The 22,551-nt window shown below is 33.2% G+C and overlaps 1 protein-coding gene and 1 pseudogene across 2 annotated transcripts; one reads left to right on the plus strand and one right to left on the minus strand.

The window, feature by feature from the left end:
- The first annotated feature begins 925 nt into the window (after positions 1 to 925).
- On the plus strand, positions 926 to 6,809 carry LOC111315779 (receptor homology region, transmembrane domain- and RING domain-containing protein 2-like). Its single transcript, XM_022917785.2, has 4 exons — positions 926 to 1,277; positions 1,574 to 1,795; positions 3,182 to 3,586; positions 6,025 to 6,809. Exons 1-4 carry the CDS (start codon positions 1,142 to 1,144, stop codon positions 6,594 to 6,596), a joined length of 1,335 nt encoding a protein of 444 aa, XP_022773520.2. The 5' UTR covers positions 926 to 1,141; the 3' UTR covers positions 6,597 to 6,809.
- Positions 6,810 to 7,702: 893 nt separating this feature from the next.
- Positions 7,703 to 18,706, minus strand: LOC111315781 (tRNA nucleotidyltransferase cca2-like; annotated as a pseudogene). The gene is made up of 15 exons (XR_016330835.1): positions 18,364 to 18,706; positions 16,189 to 16,306; positions 15,788 to 15,903; positions 15,352 to 15,404; positions 15,112 to 15,161; positions 14,907 to 15,005; positions 14,338 to 14,447; positions 14,051 to 14,178; positions 13,741 to 13,807; positions 13,510 to 13,593; positions 12,991 to 13,053; positions 12,728 to 12,872; positions 11,978 to 12,145; positions 8,230 to 8,327; positions 7,703 to 8,140 (listed from the first exon to the last, which is right to left on the minus strand). The product of XR_016330835.1 is annotated as a tRNA nucleotidyltransferase cca2-like (transcript).
- Between the last annotated feature and the right edge of the window lie 3,845 nt (positions 18,707 to 22,551).

A 22,551-nucleotide genomic window follows, 5' to 3' on the forward strand; every position in this document is an offset into this window, starting at 1 on the left:
TTTTTAATTTATATATTAAATAAATAAAATTAATTATAATTAATTTTATACATCATTTTATCTCAATAATAAAAGTTTATTATTTTTTTCTATAAAATTCACATCATCTTTCAAAATGCTGATCTAATTATTTTTTATTATCTAAAATCACCGTTACGTAAAATTATTAAATGCGTAACAAATAAAACAATATAATTAACATATATAAATCATCATAATTTTTGAAGTAATCATTTCGTACTAAATATACCTGCATGTCTTGGATTTTAAATTAATAATCTACATAAATTGCTCTAAAATTTAAATGTAAAGAAAAATTAGTATGTTGTAAGTTTTATTTTTTCAGTATATTTCTCTTGGAAATTATAGAAAGAAAAAAATTGTGATAATTAACTAATTACTAAGAAAAAATTTTGAAACATAATCTTGATAATTATTTTTACAATTATTATAATTAATAGGATAATCCCAAGCGGGCTACTTGCCATAATAAAGTTCTTTTGCTTTTGATAGGTTTGTCCATGATAAAGTAATAACAGGTTATTTGTATTAAAGTATTAATTAATTAATTTTTTTTAAAAATATATTAATTAATTAATTAATTAGTGTAGGATTTAATTAATTAATGTTTGGATTAATCTAGTTTCTACTGTCGACTTCAAAGATTATAAAATAAAATTATAAAAAAAAAAAGCAATCAATTATTCATAAAGGGACAAAATTGCTTGACCTAACAACTTTATCGACATATATAATACTACTGAACTAAAAAAACATATTTTATTTTTATTATATATTTTTTTTCTAATATTCAATTGGATGTTTGGAACAGAAGAAAAAAAAAACGATGTCATTTCGTTTCTGAGATTTGTGTTCGAACAAATTGCAAAAAAGCTTTAAAATGTATCTGATGAAATAAGAAGTTACCATAATCGGATTTAAAAAGCATCAAACTTTGAAAGCAGAATCCAAAAATTCAGATATTCTCTCTCGTCTTTTTTAAAATTTCTTTCTCTCTATTTTTCTTGTGCTAATGGAAGCTGATGTTTCCATTTCCTTCTAAACCGCCAACAAAATCAAATCTCTTTCTTCCGACAGAAAATTAGGGTTTTTCTTTTTGCGATCGATTTTTTTTTTTTTGATGAAGATGAATCCTGTTGTGGTATTATTGTTATGGTTTGTCTGTTTATTGAGTGTCTGTTGGATGGCGTCAGCCAGTGTGGTGTTGATTGGGTACAACGTTACCTTCTCTTTCGACGATATTGCAGCTAATTTTGGTAAGCTCGTTTCTTTAAATTTATTTTCGGCTTTTTCTTTTTGGTTCTTGAGAAAGTGTGGGAAAATTCGAGAAAATTTGGATCTCTAGGTCTTACGAGAGCTCAATGTTGATTATTTTCTTCTTTGAGCTGAACTTAATAAATTTGATTGAATATGTGATTTAATGCTTTGTTTACGTAAACTGTGCATGAAATGAGAAATTGAAGTAACTTATGTTTGATTAAAGTGAGAAATTGATATCTATTGGTGTTGAAAATATAACTGAATTTTATTTTTGTTGGTTGGTAATTTTCAGTTCCAGCGATTAAAGGGTCAGGGGAATGTGGGGTATTATTTTTGGCAAATCCTCTTGATGCGTGTTCGGATTTGAGTAATGAAATTTCGAATGTTACTTCCCCTTTTGCATTGGTTATTAGAGGAGGGTGCAGCTTTGAGGAGAAAGTAAGGACAGCACAAAAGGCAGGATTCAAAGCTGCTATTATCTACGACAATGATGATGATGGCATCTTGGTTTCAAGTAATGCCCTATTTCTTTGAAAAACACCTTTTTATATCCAGTGATTGCAATTGCATATTTATGTATATTTTGGTAAACTTGGTCTTCTAGAAAGATACTTGGGCAAGAGAAAATGCTGCCAATTATCATTATTGAAACACTATGTAAATGAATAAAATTGACCCTTTTGTTTGCCAATAAATTCTAGGAGTTCTTGAACAGGATTTGCTAATCTAAAGAAAATTGTAAATGCTAAGAAACCTGTTGTCTTCTTTGAATGTCTTTTGACAGTATTTGCCACCAAATCTTGATTGAATAAGTTCAAGTACTCATCTTTTGATAACCCTTTTAGACTTTTTTTCCATAAGCATTCTCCTAAATTTATGTTTGATATATTTGTTAGATGGTAGTTTGGTATGATTTTGTAGTTGTTAAACCATATATATGTTTTCTGAAAACATGTGTAACCATATGGACAACAAATTTGATTACATAGAAGTTTTTCATCATTAGTAGGAGGATTGTGTTGATGTAGTTGTTTTGGCAAAGTCTGATAAGGGTGGAGTTGGAGAATGAGCTTCATATGATGCAGAGTCCCCTTAGTCTACAACCTCTAGTAAATATTGTTTTCGTATAGATAGAAAACTTTTCATCTTACTCTACTGCAATTTATCTGGTCTCCTAGGTAAGACTTTGTTATTGTTTTTGTTCCTGATGCGAACAATTGTGTGAATAATTTTGAATCCACAGATCTTGACAGACAAATTTTGCAATTCTTTTTCCATTTTAATCCTACAGTTGCCACATTCATGTAAAACTCCATTGTAAATTATGTGATTCTTTAAAGTAGCATGGATATTATAACACTTAAAAACAGTTTACTACTATAACTCATCTTTCTTATATCTCCAGTTCTTTAGATTTACTTCTGGCTGAGAAAACATTTTACCTGTCAAACGGTAAATAGTTTAATCAATTAAACCTATAGTTGCCGAATCATCTTCACAAGTAAATATTTGGATGCTGGAATTAACTGTCAGGAAGATACTTTTTCTTTTTTTTTTTTTTCTGCTAGAGTAGATTGCAAATGACAGATAGGGTGCTGAAATTAAAGATATGTTATATAGGACAGAGGTGTATTTGTGCTAGGCTCTGAATGCTTTCAAGAAGAGTGGGAATTAGGACCAAATCTTTACCATCATTTATTTTATCTAGATTTATAAATGTGCTGTCATTATTCATTTATGCATATGTTTGCTCTGTACCAAACTTCTTTATTATTTTTATTTTTAATATTTCCTTGAATGGCTGATGTTTATTTGTATCAGTTATTGTCATTGTTCTTGAACAAAAATATATACTTTTCTATATGGTGCCTCTAGTTTAACCTTAATTTTTTTTTTACAGTGGCAGGGAATCCAGCTGGCATAAAGATATATGCTGTCTTTGTTTCCAAACCTTCTGGTGAAATGCTCAAAAAATATGCCGGGTCTACTGATGTGGAGCTGTGGCTGATCCCTAGTTTTGAAAACTCAGCATGGTCAATCATGGCCATCTCCTTTATTTCTCTACTTGCTATGTCGGCGGTGCTGGCAACTTGTTTCTTTGTACGCAGGCATCGTATTAGACGAGAACACCCTCAATCTTCTCGAATTCGTGAATTCCACGGAATGAGCAGGCGTTTAGTAAAAGCAATGCCTAGCTTGATATTTACTGCTGTCTTAGAAGATAATTGTACTGCAAGAACATGTGCAATATGTCTTGAAGATTATAACATGGGAGAGAAGCTCAGAATTCTTCCATGTTGTCACAGTAAGCTTCTTACAACACTGAGGATGACATCGTTTTCTATTTTACCGTATAATTATTTTTGTGTTAATGTGGTGGCCTGGTGTCTTTTTGAATTTATTTTGTATAGTGATTAGGCCACCAATCTCCTGAGACATTTTTTGCTGGTGGCTATCCTATATCTATTATTTCCCAATGGTTGTTTGCTGTTTGCATTGGCATGATTTTAGCTGCAAATGGAGATGAAAACTATTTGTTCCATTTGATTTAGAAGCATTCAGATACCAATAATTACTTGTTTTTGAGTTCAATAATAGTACTCAGTGTGTGTGAATAGTATTTCTGACTACTGTCCCCATTTTCAAATTAAAACTCAAATAAGGGACGTTAGGGGGGGAGGAGGTAAATGGACAATTCTTCTGAGCATTTCAAATCTACCAGAAATATTATTGTAGACTTGTAGTGGTCCTCTGTGAATCCACAATAACTTTTTTCACCGTACGCTTGAGGGTTTTATTTGATCTAAATTCTCTTCACAGGAATTTTTCTTTGTTATTATAAAAGAATATTTCTTGAGGAATCAAAGAAAATGTCATTAGTGGGTCCTTTTTTCCTTTTTTTTTTATCTCATTCTAAAAATTCTCAAAAGACACAAGCTAGAGCTGGGTGGGAAAATGGGTTTGTCTTATCTCACTTAAACAAATCCAAATTACCCATTTATGACAGTATAGATGCATGCATGCATGCATGCACTCATCTGCATTTATGCTTATATTACTTGTTTGCTGTCCGGAGATATTTGTGCATTCCATTTCATTTAAAGACACAGATATGCTCTGTGATGAATCAAAACTGGAGGGAAAATATTGTATTACTATTATTATGCTAAAAAAATATGCTTGTTAAGTTAATTACCAATGTAACTATAAGATCTTTGCCTTCAAATATGATTGAGATTTTTAAGTTGTTTGCATAGCTTACTGAATCAAGCTTTTAGTTCTACAACATGAGCCTTTTGTTTGTAGTAAGTATTTGCTAATTTTTCCCCTTTTTGTCTAATTGTCGTTTCCTACTGAGTGACTACATAGCATCATGTCCAAGATAGTGATATTAGGCTCCAGGAAATCTGTTGGTCTGAGATTTTGGGTTCATCTATTATTTTGGTAAAGCAAATGCATGTGGATGACTTCTTTGACTATAGTCATTACCTTTAAGGTAATTTGTATGAATTGTAAGGAAGATTTTCTAATTAGAAATTCTTTATTTATGTTTGCAAGAACAAGATGCAAGATCAAATGCTGAAGAAATCTAGAGTCATGGTTTGTGTTTAATGTTGGACTAATCTAATTCCTATATGATGTTCCTTCTTCTAGTCTTATTGTCTTTAAGAAAAAAGTTGTTTGAATTGTAAGGAAGACCTTAAAATTTTGGAAGTGGTTATTGATAGGGGCAAGAACAAGAAACAATATCACTGCCAAGGATATCTAGGGGTCTTGATCTTTCCCTGATGTCAAACTAATATAGAATCTTACCTATTTCGCATAGCTATGATAAGTTTTAATTTCATGCATGATTGTGTGAGGAAGTAGTAAATTTGATTCAATCTGATTAATTCATTAAATTTATGAGTCAAGATTTCTTATGGTAATTTTCAGATTTTCTAGAAGTTGCAAATTGTGTAGTGCCTTAGTCCAAGAGGCTTATTATTTTGCATTTTATTTATAGGAATCTTTTTTAGTTGACTCCAGGTCCCCATAATGGAAAGTCATTTGTAGGTTTAGGCTATCTAGAAGTCTCTCTGTTTCTTCCAATTAATAATATCATATGAAAATTCTAGCAGCTTTTATGCATTCACTGGGATTGCGTTTAAGTAACCCTAGCTTGAGGTATATATCGTTCAGATGTCAGGTCGTGACTTCTAAGGAAATCTTGGTGTCAAGCGTCGACCTTGTCTTCTTTCTTATCATTTAATTTCCCACTCTGTTTTAGGTTTAAAACCCACTTTTCTTTCTATCCTGCATTAATTTTTTTTTTTTCTTCTTTTGTGCTGTGATTTCCAAGAATATGAAACATTGCTTCACTAAGAAGCACTCATATCTAGCCAAAATTTCAGAAGGCTAATAAAAATGCACTAAGTCTATTTTCTTTACATAAAACAAACTATATTGGGTTTATAAGTGATTGAATAACATCCTTACCATCTCCTCCCCGAAACAAATGTATCTTGAGGAAAATTTGAAGGAAATATCAGTTTTATGTTGGTTATTTGTTTGTTACGTATTAGTTTTATTCAGGACACCAAAATATGAGTTGTAATTGTATTCTCTTGCTATCATTCTTGCCTTTGTAATAGTGATATTTTTAATGTTTCTTCAACTTGCGTGATTTCTTTACTTTATTTTAATTTATTGCAGTTTATATTTCATTGGTGTATATCTGAATATTTCTTGGCATTTTCTCAGAGTTTCATGCTTTCTGTGTTGATTCTTGGCTCACAACATGGAGAACCTTTTGCCCTGTCTGCAAGCGAGATGCAAGAACCAGCACAGGTGATCAACCGGCATCAGAAAGTACACCATTGCTTTCATCCACCCCAAGCTCTGTGTCCTCCTCTGTGTTATCATCTGTTAGATCTTCATTAGCATCGTCTTCAGCCATACAAATTGCCCGAGCAGCATCACGGTCTCCATCAGTTTCTCATACTCATTCTCTTGCCAGTACTCCATACATTCAGCAATCACTTAGGACCTACCGTCAATCGCCTTCTATGAGCTGTAGCCAAAGCTCAGTAGATCTTAGGAATGCATCGTCTCAAAGATCTCATGCTTCTCATTTGGCTTCATCAGCCTCATTGAATTACCCCTCTATATCACCACTTAATGCAAGATACATGTCCCCGTATTTTCGGAGCCCAAGCAATGCATCACCAGGTTTAGTCAGTTCTTCTGGTCACATGCTGCATCCCCTGCATTGTAGTGAGTCAGCAGCTAGTTTTTCTCCTTTTGCATCAGCTCAATCTCTTCCAGAATGTTAATTTCACAAGTGATAATGAGCTGGATTTCGTAGAATGGAGTGACCTGCATACGGTATATATTTCTGATCTCTGGTACTCATCATAGGTCATTATATCATTTTTGAGTGTGTGATTGGTTGCGTTCTTATCCAATGTCTTGAATGTTGACATTGCTTTTTAGCAGTTTTGTGAATATGGTTAACCCCTAATTACTGAATTATCTAGTTATGTTGATATTTGTTTGTGTTTTGCTTACCATTTGTTACTTTTCCAATTTACAAGTAACCCTTTCCACGCTAACATTTTGGCATTTAACTATTTCCTGCACAAAGCAGCACAAACTACTACCTAGGGCTTAGTTTAGTTTAGCATAGCCGTTACCTTTTGAAAAACCTCAGTTTGAAAGTGTATTTAAAATTGTGATTAGAAAAATATGATTTCAAATTTTCAAAGTGTTTAATATTGTTGCGAGAAAAAAAAATACTGTTAATGTATTGAAATATAAAAATTATATGTATAAAATAATAAAAATTTAAAATTATAAAGATAAAAAATAATTTTACTTTCGAGAAGTGTTTTTGAACTTCAAACACATTTCTAAAGAGCTTTTTAATTAAAAAAAAACTTATAAATTTCAAAACCAAACCTTTTTACTATTTTAGCATTGAGGTTGCGGCGAAAACAAGTTTTTTTTTTTCTATTTTAATTTTTAATAAAAACAATATCAAATTCCAATGCTAAAAGAGACAACTTTTAGACCAATAATTAATAGCAGATAAATCCAACAATAACTTGAGATGGTAAGATCATTAGTCAGTTTGTACACCATTCACACAATACCACCCTTTTCATCCAAAAGAGGTTACCAGTATTACCTGTATGCCCTGCCGCGAAGCCTGGATGTTTTGCTAATAAATTTCATAGTGTAAATTCATACCAAGAATTCACATTACAACTTAAAATCAAAAGCATTAAAACGTAAAATTCCAAAGACAAATGCTCAAAGTCTCTAAGGGAACAGTTGGCAGGCAATGGCAACAAACACACAGGATAATCAACTACACCAAATGAAATGGTTCTTCCTTTGCATCAGCATGCCTACTACAGTCATCTAACCTAATCAATAGTTTTATGTGAAGAACATGATACTTTATTGAAGTAGTTACAGTTAAAACTGACATAAAAATGTGAGAGTAGACAAATTCCTTATGCATCTATCCTGATGTTTATGTACAAACTACAGAATCAAAGATCATTTCAAAATTCTTGACAGAAACGTTATGTTGCTGCAACAAAGCTTTTCAGGTTCCTCCTAATATTCTTTTATATGATTTTAAGGTCAAGAAGACATCCAAAACTTGGAAGACAATTTTGCTTCGATGGTAATCCAGCTCAAAAATATCCAGAACAATGGATAGTCAGAAAAATATACCAACCTGAAGAAAATGGCAAACAAGTCAGCTACTCCGTCTTTACACACTTCGAATGCATTTCCCTCATCCAATCAAGAAATTCCTCAGCAGTTCAGAGGGATGTGCCAGCTGCCACATTAGAACTTTTTGTTCCTGCAAATGAAAGAACAGATTAGCATTTGAAGTTCAGGAAAAAAAATTGAAAAAAAAAAAAAAAAATAGGGAAGCTGAAAATGCCCTACCCATTCCCTAACAAGTGGCCCTCCGACTTTAAGCTGCAAAACATTCATGATATCCTTTCCATTAACCAATGGTTTTAAATCCCAAACTTTCTTGAGACCTGCGTTCAAACAAAACTCTAACATCAAATGCAACTTGCTGGGCTGTGGGTGGTAAAGATGCACAACATGCTCCAAATCCAGCTTGAAAAAATGGTACAAGTGATTGGCACCGCTCATCCAAAATACAAATACAATTGGCAAAAGGCACAATGAGGGCGTTAATCCAAACAAAAAAATCTAAATCAATCACAAACTCAGTCATCCAAAGGAATTACCTCGATGGTTTCCTTGCCCTTCCAATCTCCGAGTTGTAGCTCTATCCCATGAGCTACTCCACTGGTTGGCACCTCCTTGGAATTCAATGTCTTGATGGTACCAGTCCCCTTTTGCACCTTCAGTTCAAGCTTCTGGGCTCCATCACCTAAGATGAACAAGTGTGATGCTCCTATATCCACTAGAGCATTCACCTTCTGTCCCACAACCAACAGATCCGCATACATCAAGCCTTTTGACTTGCGGCTCCCCTTGCATTGGACAGCATTGAGCACTATCAACCCAAGCTTTGCTATCCCCTTTTCTGGCTCCTCATCCAACTCCTTGCCTATGGCAGCCAACTTGCCCTTTTGTGTGCAGTTTCGCACTATGTGGCCTTCTCCACATAGGTAGCATGAGATCAACTCCCGATCCCTCTTAGCCTTCCACTTCCCTGCTGGTCGCTTCCCCTGGCCATCCTTCTCCGAATGGTCTCGATCCCCATCCTTAGACTACCGGTCACAATCCTTTCCCTTGGACTATCTCTCCCGATCCCTCTTGTCCTTGGTAGACTCTGACTTGTTCTATGGCCTAAACTCTACCAAGGACTTAGCTATAGTCATGGCCTTGGCCAGATCACGAACTCCCCACCTTTGTAGCTCATGCTTCACCCACGGCTTGAACCCATCCATGAAGGCAAAAAAACCCTCGACCTCGCTCAGATATGAAATCTGAAGCATCAATTCAGAGAACTTTTGTATATACTTCCTTATGTCCCCTTGTTGAGTAAGCCGACGTAGCTTTGCCTGCGCCTCATCATTGGCATACTCCGGATAAAACTACTCTCTGAACTCTTTTTGGAACGCATCTTAGGTTCCAATCACAGTGCCCTCATGCCTCACATCATCACACCTGCGCCTCCATCATAATAAGGCGACATTAGTAAGATACATGGAAGCAGTGCTTACCTTAGAGGCATCGTCCTGCATGCCTACAAGTTGGAAATACTGTTCCATCTCCCATAGAAACTTATCCACTTCCTTTGCTGCCCTAATCCCCTTAAACTCCTTGGGCTTGGGGATCTCCACACGAGACTTTGGCACACCAGCAATCACACCATTCCTAATGGCTGTCTTCCAAGCAGTGAGCTCCCCCTTGAGCTCCTCAAACTCCTTGCGCACGGTCTCCATCATGGCCTCCAAGGTTTCATTCCTCTGGGTGAGCATGTCGATTGTCTCATTCAGGGCAGATTGCATCTCGCCTTTAAGCTCCTCCGCCCTGGAGTCCATATCCTCAAAGCAAGCCTCCACCTTGTCAAACTTGTCCCTTACATCAGCCACTATCACCTCCACCTTGGCCAGCCTTCCGTCCATGGTAGACCAGATGTCTCTCGAATTAGCCTTCTTCCCCCTTCCACGGCCTTGCTCCTGGATCTCTGGTTGTTGGCTAGCAACATCGCTTTGGGATGCCATCTCCTCAACTGTGATCTAACAACCTGCACACAAACACACAAGCAACACCTGCTCTGATACCAACTTCCGGTTGAAACCGGCTCTGATACCAACTGTCCCGGGCTCTAGACTTAAGCCTGAATCCGTGCGGCCTTAGGGCTTGGAATTAACTCTATATGCCTAAGTTCAGTCTTTGCAACTAGCGTGCGAGCAAACAAGAATAAGGAAGGGTGGAATACGCAAGTTAGAGAACACAACAGAATGCTGGAATATGCAAGTGTGTCTAATGATGTACAACTAAAAGTGGAGCAACCCTCTATTTATAGTTGAGGCCCTCAGCTCTACTTATGGCTATCTCCTAAAATCAAGGGATTTACAAGATTCCTATAAATTATGAATTACACATTATTACACAAATTACTTGAGGCTCTTGATTTTCAAGGTCAACCAGATCTTCCTATTGAATGCTGTCAATCCTAGATGTCTCTAGAAGATTCTGGATCGGCCAGGCTCCCCTAGGTGCGGGCATGTTACAGGCTTGGTCCTGGCTATGTGCACAAGTTTGCATGCTATGCAGGCGGTTTGGACTTTTCTACCATGCTTGTTGCTCCAACCTCCACAACTATCCCTAGTGCTCCAGCCTTGGCCCCTAGTGCTCGGGCCTATGCACCTGGTGCACTCGCCCAGGGCGTGATATTAACCATTAGACATCAAAGACTAGATATAGGGATTGTTTAGATTACAGAAAAAAACTTCAAAACGGGAAATACTGTCATGGAAAATATTTTCTCAGGAAACAAAAAAAAAAAAAAACCACTTTCCATTGCTTGGATGATATTGAAAAATATTTTTGCAGTTAGATATTGCATTTATGTAATTAAAATCTTAGAAATTTTCTTTTAGATTCATAAACCTATGAGCATTTATGTCGTCATTTTACTTTTCAGCTTTAACTTGTTTGTGTAAGGTGATAATATTTCCTAAAAGTGATAATATTTCGTAAAATTGTCAAATATACAATAAGTTTAATTTTCTTTAATGTCCAAGTTTTAATAGAAATTACAATAATTACAATCAGTAAGGGACAGAAAATAGTAGCATACAGAGTTGTGGACCATAATGAAGAAAAAGTGCCTAAAAACTAACCAGAAGAGATAGCTGAAATTTTGAAGGAAAAGTTGCGCTGTACTGATACACAACTTACAACCCAAAGGAATAGAAACCCATAAAAAATGGATTTCTCCTTGCCCTCTTAGTCCTGTTGGGGAAGGTTATCTAATGCTAGGTTCTTCCCTACTTGAGCTAATTCTTTGCAACATTTGAGAGGTTTTTCACAGATAGCCTGCCAAACAATTCTAATTTACCCTTTTTCTTGCTTGTTGGAAACAAAAGGGAAGCATAAGAGATAGAAAGTGATGGTGGGGGTAGTGTTGATACAGATTGGATGACAAAGAGTGATGGGGAAGAGAGAGAAACATGGATCTGTAAATAAAAGAAAGGGTTGGTATTTCTGATAAACTTCATTCTTTTTTCTTGGTTTAGCATGTTCTATCCTTTTTTTTTTTTCATTGACAAGTTTGGTGCCTTTGAGAAACAACTCCCCATTACTATTTGGGAAGTTTTCCTAGGTTTAGCCTACAAATGAAATCTGATAGGATGATAGCACACTACAGGACCAAAATAGATCTATCTGGTAAGGAAGCAGTTTGAAAGCACTAATGCCAAAGACAAGAGTGCACTGAGCATTGGTCATTAAATGCTCAATTAGACACAGCAACTGGCCATTAGGATCAGGGAAATAAGAACCATGTAAGAGAAGCTAGAACAGCCGCCCGGTAAGCATGTTCTGCATGGAAAGACTAACAACAAGCCCCATGTCAATTAAGAGTCTCACATGAAAAAAATGAAAACCGAAGGATACTTGAACTTCTATAATTATGGAGGCAAAGAATAGGAGTTACTGGAAGGATTACTTAACAAGTAGGAAAAACAGAGACTGTTGATACCTAATTTAACAATGGCATTCTCAACTGACACAAACAGGTCTTTTCTCTTGCCCAGTTCAAAGTGCTTGTCTGTAATATCTTGACTGCAATCAATATCGGTGGGATATAGCAATGTAGACATCAACAAAGCAATTCGCCAAAAATCTTTAATTTCTTTGAGCAGAAACCCTGTACATGTAAGAATGATAAGTTAGCAAAAAAAAAAAAAAAAGGAAAGCCCCAAAAAATAACTCTAATTCTCAAAGTGTTTTAAAGTAAAAGGAAAATCAGGCTGAAAGAATAAAACCTGTAAAGCTGAGTCAAGAGTTCAGTAGAAATAACTAATTATCAGAAAGCATGAATATCCTAAACAGCCAGAACCCAAGGAGAAAGATTATGCATTCAGACTGCCCATGATTCCAATTCTAGAAAGTATGTCCAACAGAATATTTCTCAGGGAACACTCCAGGCATCCTTTGGTCAGTTCCAACAGAAAAGTTCTATTCCAATACCAGTGAGCCATTTTTTATCCTGTTTTGATGCTTTGTATTTTTATAATATTGCTTTTATTCATAAACATGACCTTTTATAGTACCATAACTAACTTGAAATATCATATATCAATTCTCACTACATGTTTGTACAATGAAAGGTCAGCATTTTGAAGAAACTAACTCATAATGAATTATTCTGAGAAATTTATATTTGAAGGAAAAAGACCCATATATGGAAAATCTTAAAAGTAGAATCTACAACAGTAAAAGTACAAACCTGTCAGTATCCGCAATTTTGATGTAACAGTATCATCGACAAATTCTCTTCCCCAGTCAACCTCAGTGAGTTGGATATCCTCATCTGATAAAAGAGAAGGAATCAAGGATAAGAACCTCTCCAATGATTTATGGACGATTATAACCTACACAGCAAAGAGATTTGCAATTAATGCTACAAGAAGGCGCAATTCAGCTTATACTGAAAGAATCCTAACAAAAACAAAGAATAAGTCAGGAAATCAGTAGGAAATCTAGACTCACTGTTTCAGCCTCACTAGCTTTTCGCTTAAGAGAATCTTTGAAAACGTGATTGACGGCAGGAATCTGCAGTCCAGCTGCATGCATTAAGCTTTAAAGCAGCATATGAAAGAAAGCACCATAATTTTGCACTAAGATATACAAGAAACCAAAAAGTTTAGTCAAACACTTCAACCATAAAGCAACTTACAAGTTTAGGCCAGATTAAATGAGTCCAACTAAAGTGTATAACAACAGCTCTTCGATTTATCATAAACAAAAAGTTTTGAATAACAAAATCAAGCAAGATGAATAGGTTGAACCCATCAAACTCCAGATTTAATCCAACAAAAAATTTTCAGCCATGTTGAAGAGTACATTGTAGAAATTATAACAATAACAAACAACTTTCTTAAAATATAATATATATATTTATATTTATAGATATATTACATAGCACCCTATCAGAATCCAGCGCATGCTATCCAATTAACAGAATTAGCCTTCACACATGGAAGCTCATGGGAGGAACATGATTGGTACCTTTTTAGCATTTTGATCCATGTATGTGGCACTACGCAATGGAAGAAATAAAGCAGAATACAAACACAACCTTCTCTGTTCGCCCTAAAATTCACACACCATAATTCAGAAGCTAAAAAGATAACACATAGCATAGAGTAAAAGAGAATAAATCAAAAATGAAGCTGCTTTCAAATGAGGATAATAGAAGCAACTTGAGAGAATGAACAAAATATTTGTCTCATTACTCACATCAAAGCTGGAGCATCCAATGAGTTGAATAAGTTTCCATGTAGCATCCAAATAAGCAGCAGAAAGCCTTTATAATTGTAAAAGGAACAATACACAAGCAGGAAACTCAGATGGAAAATTTTAAAAAGAACAGTCAGATGGAAACTCAGATGGACAGTTATGATTTATTTCACTCTTAAGCATGAACTTATGAAGTCAAAATGATCCTGTGTTTCAACAAAAATAAAAACTAAGCCTAGAACAAAGGGGACATAACATTTTTTTTCTTTTTTTGAAAATAGGATATAACATTAGTAAATTAACCACAAACCTATAGCACTTTCCTGATACAGCAGGCTCAACCTTTGGAGGGAGATCAAAGACAACCCAAAGTAATGTCAAATCACAAATGCGGTTGATTGCTTTAACAAGTTGATTGCTAGAGATCATGAGATCAATCTGCATAGAAGACAAGCAATACGGAATAAGAAAAATTAGGAAGTTTCATAAGGTACATAAAACAGCAGAGAATCTCCCTTTGAACAAGTTGACATGAATATCCCCAGAAATATAATTATATCCAGAGCAGCAGCAATCCAAGGCATGAAAATAACATACTTCAGATCCAATGTGCTCTCTGCTAATTTTAGCCGCAAGAGCTGTTTTGACATCATCACAAGCAACAGCTTTCTTTAATTCTTCATCAAGTGTAAAACCAAACCTTGCACATAATCGACGAAATAAAAGTCATATAATGCATGTCAATCAACAGATAAAGGGCAACCATGCCAACAAGGCAGTTGTTAGAAGCATATGAAAGCTTAGCCTGCATTCAGGACTGAGAATCCAAGTATTGCAGATAATCTTCTTATTTTTCTTTTCTTTATTTTTTTATAGATAAAATTAGGGCAGCCATCAGCAATATTGTTAGCACAAGCCATAATTCAGAAGCTCTCACTCAGCACAGTGACATTTCTTCTATAGTTTCTCCATCTAAGAACTTGGAATTTCCAATATAACCTCATTTTATATTCCACAACTCTTGCCGTGCCTCCCACTCCTAATTCTACCATGCCTCCATGATTAAAAAATGCAATGCTAATAAACTTCATTTAAGGGGAAAAAGAGCACTAGAATGGAAAATAACACTCCATCCATAATAAACTATCAAAGGAGGAAACAAATACCAAAACAAATAGCTCAAAGAACCCGTAGGGGATCATCCAAAAACGTAGCCTTTGGAGGTAATGGAGTCACTATCCTTCCAAATTTTAGATCCTCAATCCCTGCAGTTTATTAAATGAAAAAGGGGCAAAAATGAAACATAAATGCAATATATAAATATGTGCAATAACTAGATTCAGGAGAAAGAAGCAAACATAATCAGCTTACCTCAATTAGTAAAGTCTTCAACTGAGTTGGTGTTAATGTTGTAGAACAAGCTTAAAAAGAAAAAGAAAACCCCATCTACCATGTGCTGAACATATGATTACCAAGAAAGATACAGACGAAGACAATATGCTCACGGAATATAATTACTTGCATTACTCATTTTCTAAAAGTTAAAGATACCTATGGAACAATGTGCTCATTTCCTAGTTATAGCATGTGATATACAAAAAAGAAAGGTACCTATTAATGGTTAAATCCCTTCTATATGCATCCTCCTCAGCAGTACCAAATTTCTACATAGTGAACATTAAAACGCAAAAGTTAGGTAACATATTGTTCAAGATAAAGTAAATCATGAACTAGTTAAGAAACAGCATAAAGTTCTGTGAAGCAATTAAACCATTTTTTTAATGGGTTCATTTGCTTGGATAAGTGAATAACCATGAAGCCATAAATATATTTCTGTAGAACTACAAAACCATTTAATAAACCACAAAGTTTCAGAATATTACTTCATTCTGAACACCCAACAGCTAAGGCCATCAAATCCTCAAAAAGAAGAAAAAGAACATATATAGTATCATATCCTAAAGATTTCTAAACATGATCAAATATCCTCAGGCTGCAAATGCACAAACAATTATATAGAAAATTAAATATCAAAATATTTGTTTACCATCATAGGGATGCAGCTATTCTCACTAGCCTTCACAACTCAAGTTCACAAAATCAATCCATAAATCAAAAAGGCGCATCCTTCCTGTTTCTAAGTGCTTAGACTGCTCAGGATTACTGCAAAATAAAATTAAACTGTATAATGGCCACAAATAGTACAACAAAAAAACCTAAAAATTATACAATTGTATCAAGAAAAGCCAACAAAGACAAAGAGCTTATTAAGTAAATAAAAGATGCAAACTATGAATACATTATATAGCCAAAAGTCATCCTGATGAAGTTATACAACAAAAGGAAGCAAGTTAAAAATATACAAAATAACAATCTTATTGCCTCAACTAACAAGAAAGTGGCAAAAAGATATCATTTTCAATAATCGATATACAATGACTGGTGTACCTTGGAATGACAGCAAACCCTTGTGCCACTTCCCCTGTAAATGACAAGTATTCCTGAACCTTCTCAACAAATTCACTACCCAGCATATATCAATGTCAGAACATTCTTTGCCAAGAAGCTGAAAAGGAAATTAAACCCAACATAAGCTACATGCTACTAATAAAAATATACAGAGACATCACAAGTCATCTATGAAGCAATCATACAGATAGAGAATGCAACTTTAGATGTTATGGTACAACGAGGATCCAGTGAAATAGCATTCTCAAAAGTTTAGGATACAATATGGCAAAATATATAAACTAAAATTACTTATTTTATATAATTAAATATGTCATTAATTTTTGCCTAAACAATACATCTGACACAGTCAAAATCACACTTGTTTTTGCCATCCCACTCCCCTTATTTTCTTCCACCTCAATCTCTTCCCTCGCTCATCAAAAATGACAATCCTTAACAATCATTATCACGGCTAATTCAACTTTGAGAAATTGTACTCAGCTATCCTATATTGATATTTCTGAACTTACTCACTTATCACAATCAGAATTTAAATTGCATAGCGATTACGGTTTCGGTCGCATCACTTTTATCATAATTGTGGACATAAAGGAGATCATCACGGTTATTGCAGTTTGCAGTCGTGAATATTTTTTAATTTTGCACCACTTGTTATAAAAATATAGTAAATATAATTATAATTATAAAAACTCTTATTTTATGATTTTTAAAATAGTTTATGACACTTTATGTCATTTATTTATTTTTAAAAAATTATTCACAATTTTTTTGAGATTATAATAAATGTTAATTGGTTTAACATTTTTATCACAAATTACTTTTAATGTATTATATAATGGAAGACATTTTCAATTGTTGTTTAATTATACAATTAACAACAATACAAACACCAAAACAAAAAAGCCATTACTAAAACTTAACTATAAAATCATAAATTAATAAATAATAAAATTAATATATATTCATTTAACTTTATTTATTTTTACATCTAAATTATAAAAAAAAATTTACCCCTTAAATTTTTATCAAACATTTTCCTCTAAAATCTTTTTATGTATGTCATATCAATTACTAATTTTTTTCAATTTTATACTCTCCTGAGATTTTTCCCTAAAAAAATTTTACTTTTATTAAAATTTTTAAAATTTCCCCCAAAGTTAAAAAACCCAACTAAATTCCCCTAAATTTCCCACCCCATGCCATCACTCTTCTGCCTAAATTTCCCCTATCCCCATCCATTGAGCAACCTTCGCCCTTTGCCTCTCATCCTACAATCCCACCCAAATCACATTTTCACTCTTCTCATCCACCTAAAATTCCCAAAATTTACTCCCCTCACCGTCCCTCATCCTGCCTCTCATCCCACCCAGTCCCACATTGTCTCAGTTTTGTAGTTTGCTCTTCTCTGTCTCTCGTCATTCTCATCTGTCGTCCCTGTCTCTCACCCTCTTCCTTCAACCCACCCAGCCCAGTGCCTCTTAGCACAAGCGTAGCACAACAGCAGCTGCGAAGGCACAGCTCCTCCCTAAACCATGGATGGCTCTCTGCTCTCAAGTCTCAGTGTCTCACCAGCCACCAGTAACCACTGTCACCAGTTTTTGCAATTTGCATGTTCAGATCCAGACTCCGGTCCCATTCAACAGAAAATCACAGCAAATTTGGAAAATTTTCAACAAAAAATAATGTAATTTGAGTGTTAAATTAATTGCTTACCTTTAATTAGTTGCGATTGATCTTGATTGAGGCTGAATTAATTGCCTCTATTTCTTAACCTACAGACAGCAATTTATTCGAACACCCACACGTTCGAAATGTGCTATAACAATCCTAACAATCTTAATATAAATCTAGATTCTAGCGAAATAATTAGCTAAGTAGCAGTACCTTCGACTTAATTTTGAAGAAAAGGAGTCCAACTTAAGCTAAAAAAAGGCAAATAAAATAGATTATATCAATTGTATTTTTCACCAAAAAGTTTATTTCATTAGTTGGAATTTCTTAATGCCAGAAAATTCCATTAAAATCCCAATTCTCTTTTTCATTACTTACATTTCCATCTGAACACTGGATGTTACTCATATAGGCCATAAAATAACTATAATTTAAAAAAAATAAAAAAATAAATTGTTAAAAAACTCTAAAAAAAATCACCTTATCGTGGATCCATCCACCAGCAACTCGAAGCTGAATTTGGAGATTGAAGTAGCGAAGGGTGTTCAAACGCCTATCGAAAATCTTCTTCTCCGTTTCTGTCAACTCAATCTGCTCCTTGACTTGGAAGCACGTGGCAGTAGCCATGGCTGCTCCACGAAACGGCAAGGGAAGAAAGGCTGTGGTTTTTCTAGTTAGGGTTAGGGTCAGGGTTGTTGCTTTTGAAGGAGTTGAAACGTTTCGAAACGCTAGAGTGATGTTGGCGGTGGGGAAAGAGAGGGAATGAAGGAGATGAGGCACCTTGGCCTTTGAGCTTTATGGCGTTGCTCAAACAGAGTCGCATGGCGGTCCTTTTTCTTTTTAATTTTATCTAATTAAAATTTGCAACGGTTTGAGTTAGACATGGACCCGGTTCATAATCTCATCGAACCGTAACAATGTACGATTTGGACGGCACATATGTTAACTAAACATAATAATTTATGTTTTCGTATGTGTCTTGTGTGATATTTGACACTTTTAATAATATAAATTATTAAAATATAAATATAATATAAATTAAAAAATATATTTAAATATTAAATATAAATATGATTCGTTTATTATACATATTAACGTGACATTATATGATTAATATGTATATAATTAATCTATTTAAATATAACACGAATAAATATAAATAGATACAAGTAATATAAATATATACAAATAAACACGATTAATAAGGATACATACAAATAAATACGATTAATATAAATATATAACAAAACACGATTAAAATAATAAATAATTATAAATTATCCATCATTTATAATTTAACATATTATTAATATAAAATAGTATATACATATTAAAAAAATTAATATCAATTTAATATATATATATATATTTAAATTTTAATATATATTACATAACTATATTTATTTTTAGTATCAAATTCAAAATGATAAATTATTAAAGATTAAAGAATAAAATAATATTGTATATGACTAACATTAATATTTATATTTTATTTATATTATTAATATAAAAAATAATTATTAAAAAAATTAAAATATAATAATAAAATTAAATATTAATCTATAAAAAACGATAAAATTATCATTTCTTATTTATTTAGGATTCTTAATGCAAAAGATTTAAATTTCAATCAGAGATTGTATTTTTTAACATTATTGTGAGTTATGCAAATTTCATTTTTAGTGCTCATCTCATGTTTGGATTCATGATTTGACTAAGAATAGCTAATTAATTTATTTATATTCTGAAAATCAATTTCAATTTTAAGGTCACATATGTTTACTATTTGAAGATAATAAACAAAATATTAGATGAATCAAAACTCTAAATCCAACATGACATAAAATCCAGCATCTATTTTTTTAGCTCATACTGTATTATCGTACATGTAATGCTAATCCCAGATCCTTAATCTTCAAATTACTTGGAAATTGCAAACCATTTAAACTTCAAATATGAGCAAAAAAATTAATGAGAACGAGACAAATAGATAAATAATTAGTGGTCATGCGACTTATTCTCCATATGTAGCGTAGACACTTAATTTTGTTTGAAACAATTTAACATCATTGATCAAGACTCATTTTTGCACATGGGCTAAGATCACTATTTTTGGGTCCATTATGCGACAAGTCTTAAAGGCCCATTACATGACCCATAATGAAGCTCAAATTAGCCCAAAAGATGGCCCGAGTAATGAAACCTAAACTAAGCCTATTCACATCTTATTTTAAAACTCATTTGAAGCCCATAAGGTATCCTTCTTAGAAACCTAGTTACAAGCCTAATTTATGGCTAATTTAAAAGCCCAATATATAGATCAAAACATGGTCTAAAGCAAAAGTCTGAGATTAAAAAAAAAGGAAAAAAGGTAGCCCGAAATAGCAAATAAAGGTTCACAGTTTAAAAAACCCATTTGGGTTTCACATGCATGGGTATAAGAGCTTGTACCAGAGAGGCAGCCAAACAAAGCCAAAAAAACCTACAAAAACATTGTTAGTGGCCGGTAAGGGTAAGAGGATGAAAATAATAGGAAACTTGTAGAGCAAAGAGCCTAAGCAGTTTAAAAAGGGTTGAAAATAAGGGGTTTTAGATTGGTTTTTTTGGCTTGTCTTTTAAAGTTCAAAAGGGGAGGTTGTCGAGCTGAAAGTTTGGAAGGAAGAAAGGAGAAAAAGAGGAGAGAACGAAAATACCAAAAACAGAGAGAGTTTTTTGGAAACAAAAATAAAAAAGGAAAAAAATGATTAAAGTAGCAAAAAAAAAAAGAAATGGGAGGCTTTAAGGACTAAAACAAAAGAAAGAAAGAAAGAGAATATGGTTTCATTTCAAAAAAAAAAAAAAAGGAAAAAAACGGAAATTCAGGGTTTGTTAAAGAAGCAAAAAAAAAAAAAGCTATTTAAGAAAAAAGTAAAAAAAAGTGGTCTCAAGGAAGTCTGAGAACTAGTTGTCTTATGTTTAAACAAAAAACAAAAAAGAGAGATGACAAGAAATAAGAGGGAGGGATAAAAAGAAACAGAAAAAGAATCCTCTGAAAAAAAGGGCCCTTGAGCTAGCACAAACCAAAAAAAATAGAAACAAAAAGGTAGCTTGATAACTGATCCTTTTTAATGTAAAGTCTAGGACATGCTTTTTACCATTTAGTTTTTTTTTCTTTTCCTTCTTATACGTTTTTTTTATGACAGTTGTTGCACTGCTTCACCCTTCTTTGTATATATATTTGTTAGCTATTGTGTTGAAGAAAATGTCTTTTTTCACTAAAGAAAAAAAACATAAATCGTATAAGACACAATAATTCATTTAAAAAAGATCAAGGTTTAAAGGGTTGTCTTCCACATTAGGGTGTGTTGCGTTCCTTTTCATTGTTCTTGAGAATTTGAGTCTAAAATTTTCTAAATTTGAAAGCTTTCAAAGACAGAAGGCATAAAGGTTAAGTTTCTTTTTCACCCAATTTTGTTCTTTGTTACCATAAAGGTACGATGCACTATTTGGACTTCAATTTTTTATCACAAAGAGTTGTTTTCTTAAGAAGCATAAAGCAGTTAAAAAAAAAGGTGTTTGAGGAGCTTCAAAGCTCCAAACTGAGATAAAAGTTCGTTTTGGCTTTCCTTTTGCATGTAGGTGGTTTGTGGAAGCTTTAAGCTTCATTCTTGATTTAGGTTTGCTAGTTTTTTCTACATGATGGGCTGTCGAGTATTTGTGTTCCTTCATTGTTTTCAAGTCTCACTTTGAGGGAAAGGGTATTGGTCTTCTAAAAATAAGAAAACTGAAGAGCTTAGGAACTAAAACATATATAAATATAAAAACATAAGCATTAGTACATGCAGTTTTAGGAATTGTTAGAGCTCTTTTTTTTCATATTTCATGACTTTAAACAAAAATAGAAAGTTTCAAGGGTAGCAAGAGATTGGTTTTAAAATTGGGTGGCGGGGAGTCCTAAGTTTTTATTTGGAGTTATTTATTTTATTTTAATAATAAACAAAATCTTCATGACATGCTAAAAATTTGTTTGACATGTTGAAAATTTGTTTGTTCTCTATAAGGTTTATCTTCATTCATAATTTATGTTATTCAAGTCTAGGCACATTTTATTTCATATTGTTTAAGTTTAATTACAATTTAAATTCCATTTATTTTTTAATTTCCATGTGGGTGGGATTTCTAGGCTCATCTTAATTTTTATTCAATTTAATTTTTCATATTCCAATTTACTTTTAGAATAATTTATTTTCTGTACACTTTAAATTTATACAAAACAAAATAAGAATAAGAATATAACTCTCTAATGATGAGATTTTAAAAAAAATTCAAGTAATGATTCATTAAAATCTTTAATTGATGATATTTTTCTAAAAATACTGTCAAAGTTATGGAGTATTTAGAAAAATGTTTAATACGAAAGATTTTACGTTCATTTATGTTCCTAAATGTGTGTGTGTGTGTGTATATATAACTTAATGTTGATAAAAGGAAAAATTAATAGATTTTTTTCTTGTAATAATAAATTAATATAATGATACATGAATATTATATGATTAACTATTTTTAAAAAAATTTAATTAATAAAAATTAAAATTAGAATTAGAATTAGAATTAGAATTAGAATTAAAATAAAATAAAACAAGAAGGAAGGAAACAAATTGAAAATCTCCAAAGATGAAATTTTAAGAA

Source organism: Durio zibethinus, chromosome 20, assembly GCF_047325235.1.
Source record: "Durio zibethinus cultivar Kanyao isolate XHJ-2024 chromosome 20, ASM4732523v1, whole genome shotgun sequence".
Lineage (NCBI taxonomy): Eukaryota > Viridiplantae > Streptophyta > Magnoliopsida > Malvales > Malvaceae > Durio > Durio zibethinus.

Coding starts and splice junctions, on each gene's coding strand:
- LOC111315779 (XM_022917785.2), top strand. CDS start 1,142: ATGAAGATGAATCCTGTTGTGGTATTATTGTTATGGTTTGTCTGTTTA. Junction 1,796..3,181: donor TGATGGCATCTTGGTTTCAA/GTAATGCCCTAT, acceptor TTTTTTTTACAG/TGGCAGGGAATCCAGCTGGC. Junction 3,587..6,024: donor AATTCTTCCATGTTGTCACA/GTAAGCTTCTTA, acceptor GCATTTTCTCAG/AGTTTCATGCTTTCTGTGTT.